Source organism: Zootermopsis nevadensis, unplaced genomic scaffold (assembly GCF_977971745.1).
Source record: "Zootermopsis nevadensis isolate Lab colony 2312 unplaced genomic scaffold, Znev_1.0 Znev_ptg000025l, whole genome shotgun sequence".
Taxonomy (NCBI): Eukaryota; Metazoa; Arthropoda; class Insecta; order Blattodea; family Termopsidae; genus Zootermopsis; species Zootermopsis nevadensis.
This window is the reverse complement of record NW_028259157.1, coordinates 11,208,274-11,225,672: the sequence shown is the minus strand read 5'-3', so window position 1 is coordinate 11,225,672 and position 17,399 is coordinate 11,208,274. Positions and strand designations below refer to the sequence as shown.

At 35.1% G+C, this 17,399-nt stretch overlaps 1 protein-coding gene across 1 annotated transcript; it reads right to left on the bottom strand.

Annotated features, from left to right (window-relative positions):
- Positions 1-2,659: 2,659 nt before the first annotated feature.
- Positions 2,660-16,855, bottom strand: SH3PX1 (sorting nexin 33-like protein SH3PX1). The gene is made up of 12 exons (XM_022071531.2): positions 16,762-16,855; positions 16,297-16,458; positions 13,543-13,689; positions 12,416-12,566; positions 11,651-11,787; positions 10,664-10,789; positions 9,111-9,225; positions 6,829-7,063; positions 6,543-6,724; positions 4,717-4,889; positions 4,161-4,367; positions 2,660-3,290 (listed from the first exon to the last, which is right to left on the bottom strand). Exons 1-12 carry the CDS (start codon positions 16,843-16,845, stop codon positions 3,249-3,251), a joined length of 1,761 nt encoding a protein of 586 aa, XP_021927223.1. The 5' UTR covers positions 16,846-16,855; the 3' UTR covers positions 2,660-3,248.
- Positions 16,856-17,399: the final 544 nt, after the last annotated feature.

Below are 17,399 nucleotides of genomic sequence, written 5' to 3'. Positions count from 1 at the left end.
GACATAAGTCATAAACTTCCAGGTCTTGCAAAGCATTCTATTAAAATTAACACAATATGCATACCGTAACACAGATATAATTTTGTAGTTTGCATAAAAAACATCTGTATGTAAAAAAATATGATTTATCGTGTTAACAACACTAGAGTCAGTGTTGGCCATACTAATGCACTTGAAATACATACTGTGAAAGCTCTGAAATATCAAGACATTTTTTTCTAAAATCTTTATCTAGATTTCTCATGATGGCCAAGTGTCACGTACATCTATAACTTAAAGACACACTTACTGAAAGAAAATCAGTACACAAAGAATTGCAATTAGATACTGGAACATAATACCATATTTCTAAGGATACACATAAATGGAACATACATACCTTCAAAGCAGACATGTCCTGACTTTTTACACAATAAACATTGCCCAGTCGAAAGCAGTTCCAATGGTAAGCACAAAAAAATATACTCCATGTTATCCTTTTCGCATTATAAACCATCTTTGTATTTTGGTTCTGTCACCCTAGTACACTATTTAACCACTCATAGGACTGAGAATGATGAAATTGTCCTCTCAACTGTACCAGTCACTTGCATCCTTAACCTTCCCCTGGATCCAGCAACTTCATTATTCAAATCATATAAACAAAGCTTATTTATTTACAGACTAGAACAATCAGAAAAACTATACACATTCAGTTCCTAACATAGCACTGAAAGAACAATTTATGTAAAATATTAATATACACAACTGGTAAATTAAATCCAAATACCAGAATGAAAGTATGTACTGGAATGGTTGTTTGAGTTATAAGGTACCAGGTCATTAGTGATTGAATAAGAAACTGAAATCAAATGGAACAGAATAGTTCAATGATATAGTACATAAGGATCTTAAGGTGGTGCAAAAGCAGTGAAGAAATACATAAGAACAGACAATGTGATAAGGATAACCCACCCACTGTATTGATATAGCTAGTGTCCTGTCTCCAGAATTAAGTGAATGACCAATGGAAGGAAATACAATTCACCATTTGCTCCATTCATTGCTATATGTTTCAATTTGTACTGGAAAAGGAATGTAAGATATGAGGTTCCCACCACCACCATGAGACCCTCAAAACTTACATGAGGCAAATTCATTGAAATTTTGCTGTATTTTCTGAAAAATCTTATTTCTGTTTTGCAATTAATAACAGCAGGCCTTCTGATGATAGCCTGATTCAAAGTGTGCATTTTCAGTACATGTCCCATGAATTATGATATGTAGTGTCATTACTTACACTAGAAGATCTCTAGTGATTGCTGAGTAAGGTGACTATGAATCATGCAGATACACAATGATCCTATTCCACATTCTTCCTTCAGGGAATTAGCATGTTACAAAATAGCACAGTGTACAGGTATCTCTATGCTCCATAGCTTTAGTGCAACATTGGTAGACACACTCATGTCACAAGCATGTGGCCATTTATGCAAGTACGTCGATGTTGAACAGTTGGATATCATCTGATCATACGCTTCAGTGACAGTAAAGAAATTGTTACATTAAGCTTTATCTCTAATTCACATAAAATACCTCAGCTTCAGTTTTTACGTAATTTTCCACTTGTATAACACAAAATAAGATTACACTTAAAATTATTTGCTATCTGGACTTTTTCCATCATCTTTGTTTAAAAGAAAAACCATGTTTCGGAAACTGGCTGTTTCTGTCCTCAGACGAGAGGGAAGGTACCTACTCTGTTGGGTCTGCCAGAAAGAGTTAGTCTCCATCACTGGACCAGGTACCTTCCCTCTTGCCTGAAGACGGAAACAGAGCCAGTTTCAGAAAATTTGTGGTTTTTCTTTTAAACAAAGATGACGGAAAAAGTGCAGATAGCAAATAATTTTAAATGTAATCCACCATCATCAGAACCTTTTAGAATTGAATTATAAGATAAGATATTACACAGGTAATTTGTAAATTATACAAATAAACTATCAACATGTGTGATACTGTGATACAAGTACTTACCTTTAAAATACGGTACCTTCATATTTATTTGAGAAGTTTTGCACAGTTCAGAAAATGGTAGAAAATACAGAAGTATAAATAAAAGTAATTAAATATTTACAACTACCATGGGCCAATAAATACGGATCAAATTATTCATGACAAAGAAATGTACAACATACAGAAACATGTATAGGACTTGTAACATAAAAGCCAATCAAAGCAAAATTTTTGGTACAGCTGCTAAAACCCCACCAGTGAGCCACAATTCTAATAGGCTTAGACAGATGGACAATAAATTACAAAAATATTTCCAACATTTGCTGATTAATAAAGAAGATACCAGTCTGGTTTTAACACACAATTTTCAAGTGTTTGCTGAACATAAAAGAACTATAATCTGCAGGAGCTGTGGTCTTCTAGTTGTACACAACATTTTTGGAGTATCTTCGTCTGTAACACTGGAGTACGAACACAAGACATGGCACCATAACCCAGACAATCATCACCACCATCTAAATTCACATAGCCATAAAGATCTCAAATTCCACTTTCAAAATACTAGTCTAATCTCTCCCTATTACACTTTGTGATATGTATAAGCTCATAATTTAAATTAAGAAGCTAATGATGGAATGTAATATGAAATAAATAAAATTTTCACAGATTTCCACATTTGGTATGCAGGCAACCACATTTACTATTCAAACCAAGATAGTAAGCATAACCATCATTTAAATGTTCCTTCATGCATCAAAACAATCTGATTAAAACGTTACACAGGTAACTGACACACCAGAAATCAATACTGAATTCATCTTGTGGTGAAATGTACCTGGATGCTGAATTCTACACACAATCTTCAACCCCTGCTAAATTACAGAATCTGCATCCCCTGTTCAACAATACTTCATTGTCTGTTAAAGTAATGACCCAAAATGTAACTTTGTTCTGCTGTTCTGTTACATGTGTTTTTTTAAAAAAAGATGTAAATATGAAATTTAAATAACCACACTTTGCAGCAAGAATTCCAGGAATACAAAAAAGAAAAAGCCAAAACATTCCACTCAGCTTAAATATGACTTATGTGCAGAATTAAGAGCTGCTGTAAAAACTTCTCTTCTTTTCTTTAGCTTCAACTTACATATCTAACACACACTAATATATGATTGAATCAGTTCAGTTCAGTTCTTGGCACCATCATGTATTTAGTCTTACCAGCCAACAGTTTCAAGCTGCCAACATTATCTCTCATATTAATTATACTTCTCTAGGGCAACTTGCAGATTATCAACAATCTGTAACACGTAAAAGAAGGGATTAAAGTAGAAAACATATTTTCTTTCCCTTGGGGACATTGCACCTTTACAGAAGAGAGAAGTGTCATATTTCTGTCTCTTTCAACAACATATGTGATCATTACAGCTAGCAAACTGTACAGAATAAATGGATCAGTGTACCTGTTTTAATGAACATTATGCATTAATTTAATGTCATCTTACACATATAATACTGTAGTATAAGTTGAGTCATTGCCCTGATGATGGAGACAGCAAGGACCTCTGAAACGTTGGTAGAAACTTCTACCAGACTACATGGTGTTAAAACCCAGAAGGAAGCCATCTTCAGACCCACTGCCATGAAAATCTCAAATCCTACATATATTACATGTTTGCTTCTCTCAATTTGTTGCATCCTACTACGGCGAATCAACAAAAACTTTACTCCTCAACAATTTTCCAGTATTCTTTGCTTACTATGGCATGTTCTTAAATAAAATATAAGAAAGACACAGTGAAACGAGAATCCTTTTCTTTCTTGACTGTTTTATGTTATACTAACAATTAGCTGCAAACATATATGATTTGACAAAGTATCAGCAACTATAAGAAACAAAACTTAACTCAGTAAAATGAAAATAATTTCCAAAATATTTTATACAACTTTGATACGTCATTTTTACTTTAGCGCAGTTTTACCAAATACTTTCCTAGTTACAGAAAATGCACATGCATCTGGCATCAAACATGCGGACACCAAGACCTAAATGAAGCTCTTTCCTTTGTACAAGACAAAGGAATATGTCTCCACAACTTAGCACCATACAATTTAATGGGCCTCACTTTTGCAAATGAACAAAATTGTTTTGCAGCAAATAATTTATATACCTTTTGGTAGAATGAAATCTGTTCTCTGAGGTAGTTCTGCATGGCTAGTCTGAAGTCAACAGCTCGTTCGGTATGGAAGTGGTTGATCTCAGCAAGGAGTGCATATGAAATCACATCAGTACGGCGTACCACATCTGACAACTGTGATGATTCCATCTTGTGGTCACCAGCTAACTTTTCACATTCCTTACGTTTCTGAAGTGAACCCTATAATAATTTAAAAAGAGACAATTTAAATAACAAGTGTTAATTCAAATACTTGTATACATAGTAACAAACTGACTGGATAGGAAGGACATATTAAAGACTTGCTTCTAATCATATTTCTATTTAGAAACACATACTATACGGGAAATCATCTAAAAAGTAATTTGTTTTCCATAAAAGTAAGAGACACCCCCCCATACAAAAATGGAAATGTTATCCCCCCCAATTTTTTGTATAGCTGATCTTCAGAATTATAGAAAGTAGATGGGCCAGCATGTTTTTGAAATAAACAATAACAAGCATTTCATTAACAATGTAAAAAAATTAAATAAGACTAAATTTCACTTACTTTATGTACTGTTAGGATATCAGGAAATGAAGAAATGATTCCCTTATACAAATGAAGAACATCTCCCAATGGCTCCCAATCTAGTTTAGGTTGATCTTCAAAGAGTTTTCCAATTTCGTGGTATGTATTACCTGTTACTCTGACAGCTTCTGTTAAATTTTGTCTTGCATTTTCTGAAACATGCAAGTGATTATAAGCAACAACAAATATCTGACATCTATAATTTAAAGAACATAATTTGAAAACAAAGATTTAGTTGCAATAAAAACTACAGTGAAACCTCGATGCATCGTTTTCGGCGGGGGTGGGAAATAAAAACGATGAATGCGGGAAAACGATAGATGCGGGAAAGCATTAAAAATTAAAAAAAAAACAATGTTTCTCTTTCAAAGTTACTTCTTTTTACCAAAAAAGTCTTTAATGGACAACTGGTTTGTCGAAACTTTACGTTTTAGACCAAACAGAGCACTTTCCACGTTCAAAATGTTTTCCTCGTCACGTTCACTAATATTAAGCGCATAAAAGAACGACTTCACTTTCGCCAATGCAGCGTGTGCTTCGGCAAAACTCGGCAAAGCTTCGGGCTCGCATTCGTCGTCTTCCTCTTCCTCACCGCTCCAACCCCCTTTGCGGACAATAACAGGAAGAATGGAAATACTATTACTGCCGAACTCAACGAAACATAGCTGTAGAAGACCCTGAACCGCTGGAAACGAGATGAACCAGAAGAATGAAAAGTGCCGCCAGCCTTTCCTTTGTACTTGTAATAAAAGCATTTGTGAAGAAATTCACACTGCACATGCCATCTGGCATCGCTGGAACGAAATATGAGTGCACCCTAATTAAAATCGTAAAATTTCTGACAATGGGCACCGCCATTCACTCCAACTATCACCCCTGCACCGCTGACCCTCATTCCAAAAGAATGTGCTGGTTGGGCGACATAACAGGTCACGGCTACTGCGTATTCCAAAAACATTGTGCGTCTTTCGGTATTAATTTATCTCTAAACCCAGCATTTTAAATTCTCAGAAACGATCATTGCGGGAAAATTGTGGGCCGGGACTAAGATTTTTGAACGATCGATGCGATAAAACGATAGTTCGAGGAACGATAGAAGCGGGAAAATGTAACATTATTTTATATGGGATGTATTCGGGACCGAACAAAACGGACGATGCATCCGGGAAAACGATAGTTCCGGGAACGATGGATAGAGGTTTCACTGTATTTTCCCTTTGTGTCATGGAATAAACTGTTTGGTTTCTATGAAGATGAGTCTTCTGGAATACTGCAATGTGTAGTCATGTAAACCTTTACCAACATTTCAGAAGTGCTTACTGCCTCCAAAACGTCGGTCAACTTCTATATGGCGCAATATCCCAGAAGGCTGTCATCTTCATACTTGGTGCCATGAGAACACGAAACGTCAAAACCGTTTCTTAAATTTGATGTTCCACGTTTATTCTGAGATCATGAAGAGAATGATATGTCTAGATCACCACACATGACATATTGGGTAGGATGACCCAACATTCTGCAGATGAGAATTATGTACATGGTTAACCCAGTACATCTTCCAATTATGTGAAATAGACAGGTTCCATACAGAAAAGAATTAAAGGGGTTAAAATAAACCAGTTATGTTATAATTCTTAAAAGTGATAATCTGGCAGTAACAATAATCTCACATATATTATAGCTGTAGAAGACTTGAGTTCCAATCCATTTCAAAAATAAATTTTCTAAAATTACTTTGCAGTACAAATAAAGGCCGAAAATACATTAATATTCTGAATTGTAAAGATTCATCATTCATAATTTACCTGTTGAGTCATCTTCCCTGAAAGCCATACCCAGTGCTGAGAAAGCATGTCCAATTCTCTGATATTCCCTCTTATACAGTCCTTGGTGTTTCTTTGTTTGGTCAGCTGCTGTTGCCATTAGGATTTTTATAGCTCCATCCATTCCATGAATGAATTTAGAACATTTGTCTGTTTCCTGTTCACTAAAGAGATATTAAAGTTATTTTTCAATCTCTTTCAACAGAGAATCTCAAGTTGATGAAGCCTAGTTGCAAGACTATTCTGGTTCTCAACGTGTTATACGTACAGGTTTCCAATATCCAGAGGTTGTTCAGGTGCTTGAAGTGTTATGAAATAGTTTGCTCCCACTAGTTCATCTTTTTCTGCTTTCCTTTTGCCAGCTTTCCACCGTTTCTCATCAGTACAAGCTATGAAGTGTTGCCAGACCTCACACTGAGAGAGTACCGGATGTCGACAAACTGAGTCAACAAATGCTTGCAGCTGGGCCCTTCGATGCTCTATGAACTGTTCCTCGTACCTACCTGCAAACAGTGGTGATCAGTACAAATCATTAAAATGAACATAATGTTAAAGGAGTCTCTACCATAAGGAGGCTCTAGTTGCCAGTCCATCTGAAAAATGCACTCAATTAGCACTGGCAAAAGATTAGCATTTCTTGATGTACATGCAGTGAACAGTTATTAGCACAGACAAATACTTTTAAGAACCCTCGGACTTTGAATGCAGAACACAGGTTTGCAGAATATACTGTAACCCAACACTATCAGTAAACACCAGTACAAAAGGGAAGACTGTTGGCCTAATCTCACCTTCTTGAATTACATCTCAAGTCAGAAATGTTTCATTTGCAATGGAATCAAGACCATACCAAATTAATGGAGGATCAGCTGACCACCAGACTGTGGGTGGAAGCTTATGCATATAAAGGTTAAAAATTCTGGTTACAAGAGACAACACCAACATATACAAAACCTTACGTTGGAAGTGACTGAAAACAAACTTTATGTCCAAATCTCTATGTGAATAACATGACGAAATAATAAGCATGCTAGATGTAGAAACAGCAATGGGAGGAAAATGATACATCGAAAGGAAATGGGAGAGCATTAAATATCAACAAAAATTCTGAAAGCTGGAAAAATTATGCAAGGATTACATATTACTTAACCATGGTCTAAAACTATACAAGCAAATTATAAATATAATTATATAAGACAAGTAGAAAATGAAATGAGGAAATAATACGGCTTCAGAAATTACAGATCATTCACTGATTTCAATTTTGCTGTTTGAAAAGAAAACAGAAATCTGACAAAGGTGCATTCAGTTTCCACTGATTTTGAAAAGGTGTGTAATATGAACAAACAGGAAATTTAGAAAGCATTACACTCAGCAAACACTTACAAAGGACCAACTGAGAGAATATAAATGTGCAAACAGTATGGTCCTCAATAAAAAAAAATCTCAAAGTTTGCAAACATTTATTGGGTTTAGGCAAGAAACAGTTTTGTCTCCTATGCAGTTCAACATGGTAATGGCTGAGACAGAAAAAAAAACAGTGACGGTTATACTCTGGGAAGTGTAAATGGCTACAAAAGGGAAAATAGGCCTTTAAAAGTTACTGGATGCAGATATCAGTAGACCAATGGCAGCACAGATGAGGTTTTTACGAGGTACACAGGGGAAAACCAAGACAGACAGAATTATAAATAAAAACAGAGGGAATTTAAACACTGAACAACTTGAAAGGCAAAATAACAAGCAACAGAATAGGACGGTAAAGTGTGGACATGTTTTAAGTATAAAGACAGAATTCCAATGAAAGTTAAAGGAAAATGCCCAAGAGGAGATCAAAATGGTAACTGATTAGAAAAGAAGAAAGAGACAGGAAGAAACTGAATAGATGTGGGAAGAGATATATGGAGAACCTTGGTTGTCAGATGACCACCATAAAGTGGAAACATCTTAGGAAAGAGGAGTAGGGTGGTGAGTGTACAAACCTTAAATGTAACATAAACAAGTAAACCAAGACTGAAGTAAAATACATAAACTTTTCGTCACTTAATGAAAAACTGTTAGAAAACAAAAAATTAGCATGACAGAAGACATTATATAAATGGTGACATTTCAGGTTCTCACAGTAGCTGGGATGAAGATGGCTGTCTTCTGGGTTGTTGTGCCGTGTAGTCTGGCAGAAGTTTACCAACGTTTCAGAGATGCTCGCTCTGAAATGTCAGTAAACATCTACCAGACTACATGACACAAAAACCCAGAAGACAGCCATCTTCATTATGCAACTGATTGAATTAACAAATATATCATCAAAATATAACATCAAAGGATAAAAAATGTGTATTTGAGGTTCTATCATTACATATATTATACATCAATATATTAACTACATTTGGAGATATGTTAACAACCAGTCTTTTTGTATCCTATTTCAAAACCATACCTAGTAGAATTTCAGAACAAAAGAAAATTATAACCAAGTTACATTCATCCATACTGTTAGGTGTTTCGGAGATGTAATTTTTCCATATGATATATATACATATATATCATTACCTGAAATCTGTTTATCTGGTAATGGTGGAATGGGAATTAAACTAAATTTCTCTTCTAGCCTCTCATGTAACCAGTCAAAGTGTTTGTATCTTCTTGAAACTTGAATGTTATTAAACTGCAATAAAAGTACAATGTTAAAGATGAATTAACCAGGTTTATTTTGATCCAAGTCAATTTGCAATTGGAAACATGTAATTTAAACTTACGAGCAAATAGTTCAAGACAAGAAACTGTCAAAAACTGTGTAACTCAAAAGGCTTATTATTTTACTTCTTAAATGTTCACTCAACCAAAATGTGATGCTTAATGCATCATAACAAGTTAAGAAAACTGCATGTTCTTTTTTAAAACAAAAGTTCTCAATGATTTTATGTCAAATTTTCAGTTTATTTTGTTAGTAGTTATGTCATAATGAATTACATAAGTTTCATTACAAAGTTTTGCAATTTAACTATATTTTAGTTACTGATCCAAGTACTTCTGGGAAAAAAAATTAAAAATTCAAGTTTGTTTCCATTCTGCATACTGACTTTTTAATTATTTCAAAGTGCATGTCAGCATGCATCCACACATGAGCGCACATACGTACAGACACGTGCACATGCACTTGTGCACTCACATACACCAAACTGTTACTCATTTGTATTTTTATGTTTGACCCCATAACATATCCTTTTCTACAATTTCAGAACTGTTGGACTGAAATCTTCTATTCAAATTTATTCAAAATAATAATTTTAGTAGTGTGGCAGGTAAAATTAAGCAATTTTCACATCTAACATACTGAACTAAAATTCTAAACACTACTTCAGGCCCTAAAAATATACTCAGGTAAGTCATACATGTATTAGTAGTGTTCCTGAATTATTCATATCTCATTTTTAACTGTAGTAACACTACAAAACTAGCAGTCAGTATTGCCTTTTAAAATACACGTACATATAAAACAATGATTCTCTCTCTACACATATTAGCTTAACCCTTTTGCTGTGCATTATTTTCTCAATGCTTTCCGAAAAGAATGAAATTTTAATGTAAAAATCTAAACTCTTTGAATGGGTTAGACTACAATGTGCATACATAAATAAAAATAATATAAATACCAGTACTCAATATTATATTTATAAAACAATTTTACAATTTTTTAACTGGTTAAATATGAGAAATGTTGCCATAAGTGTCAAAATCATGATGAAAAATAACACTTTCAATAGTGCAGCAGCCACTAATATTTATGTACAAATTAAAATTCTTCAAACAAGATGGCAGTAGTATACAGAGGAACAAGAATGTGCTGTTATAGCTCAAGGAGTAAAACTGAATGTTGCAACAAATGGAGAAAATTATTCTTTAGTGTGCACTAAAGCTGAATTTCACAGTAACATGACAATAGGATTAAGCAGTATTTCAAGCAGTGGTTCCAACACACTGAAAACAGATCAATTAGTAATCACAAAGAAAGACGCAAAAGCTGCTCATTACATATATAAACCTTCACAGCTGTTTACTGCTGAACAAATGTAAAAAATAATCCAAGCTTTAATACTGCTTACAGATGGAGTTAGCTGGTAAGCTATAAAGCTTTTAAGACCCTTCAGCTTGGATTCTTTCTTTGGCGAAGCGACCATACACAAGTAGGGTTCGGTAATCGGGTTCCAGACAATCCCTTTTTCTGTTTCCTGTGTGCACATACACAAAGTCATTAAAACAAATGGATCAACTTTCCACAAAGCCACAAATAACTTTTAATTTGTGACACATACGCAGTAGGCTTTATTTGTAAAAGGCCTGCTCCTAATGTCATGGCAGTAATTAGCACTGTCATAGTGCACAGAATGAATGATGTCACGTTTTGACATGGTGCTGTCTGTACGTGACTCTTGCTATAATTTACTGCAGCTACTTATGGAAAAGAGAAATTAATTATTCACTGTAATTTATTAGTCTTTTTTTATATTTTAAGTAACTAAAATGAAAGTTTTGAGCCCTATACAAGGTGCACTTATAATGATGGTGTTAAAAGTAATTATGAATTGTGAGAAATAAAGACAGCCATCTTCAGACTCACCACCATGAAAACCTCAAATCCTATGTGAGAAAAGAATGTTCACAATCTTTTAACCCTTTGAAGCCAAAACTCATCTAAATAACATTTAAATATTTAGACCTTACCTCAAAGAAAACAACACATTTCCATTACAAAGATCAGGGTTGTTAATGCTGTTTAAGAAAACTATCATTGTTTATTCTGTGAATCGTACAATGCCCATCAATACATTCTATGGGCAAACCAACCAAAAAGTAGGGATAGTAATTATTATAGCAGGTGGTACATACATTTACCACTGGGCTTTAATGGTTTAAGGACTGAAACATCACACAAGCCTTTAGTCACGATATCATCTTCTTCAATTAGACTGATGGGATTTGTAAGTGTAAATCAGGTGTGTTGCCACTGTATGGTAAAACTGATATACAAATCATATTTTCTAATTTTAACAAGCATAACTACTATCTGATTATAAACAAGTCCTACTCACATAAATATAAACTTTGTCTTCTTCTCTGACTGAAACTTTTACTGTACCAAGAATGTAACTTTCTCCACCAGATTTAACAAATGTTGTAAACCGGTTGAAGTTTTTCCGACCAACAGTTCCTCTGCCATCAGGCTTGCCTATAAAAGTATTCATAATTACATTTCTCTTAACAATTTAAGCCAGTAATTACATAGCACATATTTATTTCACTGTGGTGAAAGTTGAAAGTATTTACATTATAAGTAACTATTAAATCATTAATTAATATTACAACACTTAATATAAAATTATTAACAGTGGAAATAATAAATTAAAAGAACGGAACTATTATTTTCACTTAAAAGCAGTTTTATAACTCCTCACCTATCACAAATTTCAAGTAACCACAGTTTTCCTGGTTTCACAAACCCAGTTTTTAACACTTCAAAACAATAGCTTCTACATCTAAATATCCCCATTTCCTAGAGGCAGGGATGTAACTGCATATGAAACCAGTCCCTAGCTTCCAGACTATCATTGTAGTACCTACATATTTTTGCGGTATTTTTATATTATTAGCGCAAACATTATTTTTAACTTTTTACATAGTATTACACACGTTCGTGTTTGATGAAGCAAACGGCAACTAACTTAGTTTGGCTTTAATTTCTCTGAAATGCTGGCATCTACTATCAAGACTACATAGTACCAAAACCTATACGAACAATATCATCACCCTCATTGTCATAAAAACATACCTTATGAGTCTACGCAATTTATATATACCTATAGAACTGATGTCACCAGAGCTGCCTGATTTTGGTATCACCTGTCCAGAAGTGTATGCTGAATTATTTGTCTGCATTGTCGATTGTGCTCCTCCACCTTCTGAGTCATCATCCCATTCATCGTCCCAATAATCGCCCCCATCATAGGACTGCCAAGGAAGAAAAGTAACGACACTTCAACAACTAATGAGAAAAGTAGTGATAATTTCAACTTGGTTATTAACAAATCCTTTTTTAATAAATACTGACAATCCTCAGCCTCTTATCCAACTGAGCCCAAGCACTAAAACCGACAATCTCGTTTACCAAACATCACAGTGCAGTTATCAGAATTTCCGCTTTATATTAAATTTTAACTCAAAAAACAGCTAGCAAAACTGAGGCACTTCATTGTTTTCCTCAGTCCCAATGGTTAAATGGGATAACATCTTAAAACCTACAATGACAGTTTCCTTCCAAATCCCTCCCAATTCATAATTCACATGACATTTGACTCTATATAACACACAGCTGAAGACTGACATTCAACGAAATTAAGACACAAATAAGAAAGTTTTATTAAGGACTTGACGCACCCAAAATAAAAACGTCGAGTTTGAGTTCACAATTAATTGGCCCCTAAGTCCTTCCACCATAACAGTACATTAACTTTCCTTCAAATACGAGGGGTTAGATGGGACTGTACCTCATTCATGTTATCATTTCCTCATTTACATTTGTTAGCTTACGAATCAATAATCTGAGAAACCCAGTGAACAGCTTTCCTGATTTTCTTCATGGTTTTACTTACTCACTCCCAGCAATTTTTAGAATAGTACCTTACATTAGGCCATAGCCAAATCATTCCATTTCATTATTCATTAATCATCCAATCATTTGATACTATACTCTGAGCTACCAATATTTTAAAATAAACTATGTAAAAATAAATAAATAGAGGTTGTCACACCTTCCCAGAATTTAATGGCCATTAAAGCCATTAAAAATATTCAGGAATTGCAAGGCTCAAATATTAAAACAGGTTTACATGCCACGTCCTAAAAAACTATGAATTACAGAGATGTTCTTTTATTAAATATGCAAGTGTGGGAATGCATTATATCACAGTCTGTGAAAAAAATATACCTGTTGAGAATTTAATTGTTGCTGCTGCTGTTGATCACCCTGGCTGCCCCACGCTTCATGTTCTGTACTCCTTTCTTGAGCAGGATCTGTAAATGCTTCTGGGAGAGGCGGTGGAGGCATTGCAGGTGGCTGGCTTCCTTTAACTTCCTATGAAAGGTATTGTCCAGTGGACATCAAACAAAAATCTCTTTCACAGTAAACACAACAAACTTTAATTATCCATTATTAATTTAAATTTTCACTTAAACAGAAGACAACATATTAGATGCAAATTCTGGAAGAAAGTCTAAAATTTAGATGTGTAATTTCAAGAAGAAGTGAATAGATTTGCAAGAATCATTCCATACGAAATATTTCTTTCAAGATGATTCATTCATTCATCCATCCATCCATCCATCCATCCATCCATCCACCCATTTGCTGAAAAATACAGTCACTATGAATTTACCGAACAATAAACAAATAAACCAACAACGTAAAATATTTCATAACTCTGCAGTCACCTGTTATACCATGCTGTTTTATATTATGAAAAGTAAGTATATTTATAAACACAAGGGAAAGAAATCTGATGAACAATGAAACTATTAAATAATTTAAACACTTTTGAGTTATGGTCCCACATTAATTTACCGGTAGAGACCAGCATTTTGTTTGTACCCACCTACAAGTACACACAAACAGCCAAACTATTTGTTTTGTTAATCTAGTTCTATTACTACTATGAAAGCAACACTGACAAAATTAAAATTCCTAAGTTTTCAACCAAAAATTCTGAAACAACATCTGAGAATGTTTTTTCATTAATTTTCATAGAGATCTGAGATGATTATACATGCAACAATAATCATAAGCCTTGAGGAAAAATACACAGAGATCGAGACTACAAGGTCAAAACATGGGATGGTTCAGTTTTTAGATTATTTAGTAACTCTGTGTGAATGATTGTGTAATGCAGTATCAAACAATGGATCTCAGAATAAAGAATTGGACTGTGACCTATTTTAACATACCACCACAGCACTTTACCTGGCATGACCTATTAAAACAGAAAAGAGCAATTACTTTAGCTGGCAACAAGCAGAAAATATATACAGATTAAAAGTATGACAATTGGATGGGCATGAGGTAATAAAACCCAGAAGTCTCTTTCATAATTCCAAGGACAGTGTTTTCAATGTCAGGTAGCACCAGTCAAATGCTGAGATAACATTTCCTAAATGACTCATCCCCCATACTATTAATATCATCACATTATTTTGTATGTGATATTATGTAACTTCTACAGCTGATAAGATATCACAAAAATAAAAAAAAATCAATGGCAGTGCCCACAACTGATTCCAATAATTACAAAAGAATGTACTTTCACTCATGATTTATTTAATGATTCTGATGATCAAATCACTGAGGGTGAAATGGGTGGAGCATACATTGCACATGAGGGAGATGAGAAATGCATACAAAATTTTGGTTGGAAAGTTTGCTGGGAACAGACTACTTGGAGGAGTTAGGAACAGATGAGAAGATAATATTAAAATGGATGTTAAGAAAATAGGCTTGGAGGGTGTAAACTGAATTTGTCTGGCTCAGGACAGGGACTGGTGGTCACCTTCCTGAGTGTAGTCAGTTCATAGTTGGTAGTTGATGGTGGAACAGAAGCAAAGAGTGTGGAAGAGTGGAGTCTTTTGTGGGGTTTCTGGCGTAAGAGTGTGAAAAGAGTGCAGAGCCATCGAGCGGTCTGATGTGGCACTGAGCGAAGAGTGAAGATCGGCCGCATGTGAGAAGCACCAGGTTTGTGGACCGTGGCAGCTGAGGAGCCAGCGTGTGTCCAGTGGGGTGCTACAGGCCGACGTGTATGTGTATGTGTGTGTGTGTGTGTGTGAAGAGCGCCAAGCTTGGGGACCAGAATGGCTCGAAGGACATTGCGAGTGATCTGAAGCGTGTGTGTGTCAAGTGTAGTGATAGAGACCCAGACACTGTAGTAGGAGAGATTTGCCTATATGTGTAGACTCTGTAAACTGATTTATTACAAATAAATCAGGGTTAACATAGTGCCCATAGCAATAGTATTTTTGTTAAAATACTTGTGTTACTGAATAACAAGTACAAAGGCAAACACAGTATTATACTGGGATACTGGGAACGACCCGTTCTTCAAGTGGCTGAGCACTGCGGGTCCCAACTTTTCGTTGGCTGGATCTATAGACATTCAGTAGGACTCCTTGGACGAGGGATTGGCCCATCTCAAGGCCTCTACCTGTACACAGGACAGCACAACACAGAAACACGCAAACATCCATGGCTTGAGTAGGATTCGAACCCACAGTCCCAGAGACCAAGCGGCACAAGGCCCAAGCCTCAGACCGCGTGGCCACTGTGGACCCACTAATATTATGGTTTCCATTAAACTTATCTAACCATGTACCAGACTGTACTCTCTAAGGAGTGAGTGGGTTACTGGATAGGGAACTTAAGTATTCTAGATCTCTTAACCTTAAAGAAAATATTGTAATTTTCTGACAACAGTCATGCCTATAAGTCTACAGTTGGTAATTTACATATGACAATATTACAAACCAGCCTGTTCTTGTTCTGTAATAAATCACACAGCAGACATTGGTTTTTTCTCTTAAGGCCACTCCAGAGCCACTCTGACATATTGGAGTGTTTTACATTATAACTAATCTGAAAGGATAACAATCAATGTTTTTAGCAGACTCTAGTAAATGGTAACATGACACATAACCTCACCTCCACATATGCAGCAGGAAAGAGACCTGTTTGCCCTGCCTGATTAACACCTTCCCACCATCCTTCTCCAACATTTTGTCGTGTTACAGTGAGGACCTCCCCTGCTGTGATTGACAATTCTGCAGTTCCAGGTTCCCCCGCAAAATCGTACAGTGCTTGTACCTGAAATATCCAAAAATTAACACTTAACAATTGACATGGAACGTTTACAGGTGGCAACTAATAAACACACAATTTACGAAATAATTTAAAGCAATTTTATTGCCAATTTAAACAAATATCATGTCCAGAAGGCTACGCCTACGTGTCAATAAACGTATTGCAAACTTCCAAAAGAAATAAATTTCGATACATAACCAAAAATATTATACGTCTTCAGACAACATTCATGTAAATAAAATCCAAAGTTGTACTACAGTATGAATAAAATTTCTGAATGAATGACAGCACGAATTATTAACTCACCCGAACAACCGCCATTTTGACATTTGACACTTGACTGTTGATACTGACATCACCGATAAACGGAGGTATGTTCATCACAGGCATTCAACACATAGATAATCCAACTGAAAAGGCTCGAGTCACAAACGAACGCTACCAAATGTCATAAAGAAAGTGCCTTTAATTTTCAATGATAATCAGAGCAAAGTCATCAAATTTCAGGATTTATGTAAAGAATACACATTTCATAATGATCAACTTTCTTTACTCCTAATTCTGTAATAACGTCGTAGATTTCTTACTGATATTTACTTTAAATCCCTTATTTGTACAAAACATACCTTTTCATAAAGGAGCATGAAAATATATTTATTACAGCCAATTTTCACAAGGACCTTACCACACATGCTGCCTGTTACAACGTTCATGGGGGGGACGGGGGTCAATCAACACCAAATACCAGGTCTTGCAAGTGAATTCACATTTCGTTTCCTCCCTTCAAAAATGCTGGCATTCCTTGTTTAACCAATGAATGTACAATTTTTCAAAACATCCTTATTTCTCATTTTCTATGTTTCTCATAAAAGTGTTGTAGGGCATGTCCTCAAAAATCTCAGCAATTAGAAGTTTGTTATAGAAACTAACCTTTGTAGTTGACT

Excerpts from the sequence above, each read along its gene's own strand:
- SH3PX1 (XM_022071531.2), bottom strand. The coding sequence starts at position 16,845 with ATGCCTGTGATGAACATACCTCCGTTTATCGGTGATGTCAGTATCAAC. Across the intron at positions 16,459-16,761 it reads TCAAAATGGCGGTTGTTCGG|GTACAAGCACTGTACGATTT; the intron begins GTGAGTTAATAA and ends TGGATATTTCAG. Across the intron at positions 10,790-11,650 it reads AAGACAAAGTTTATATTTAT|GAAACAGAAAAAGGGATTGT; the intron begins GTGAGTAGGACT and ends ATGTGCACACAG.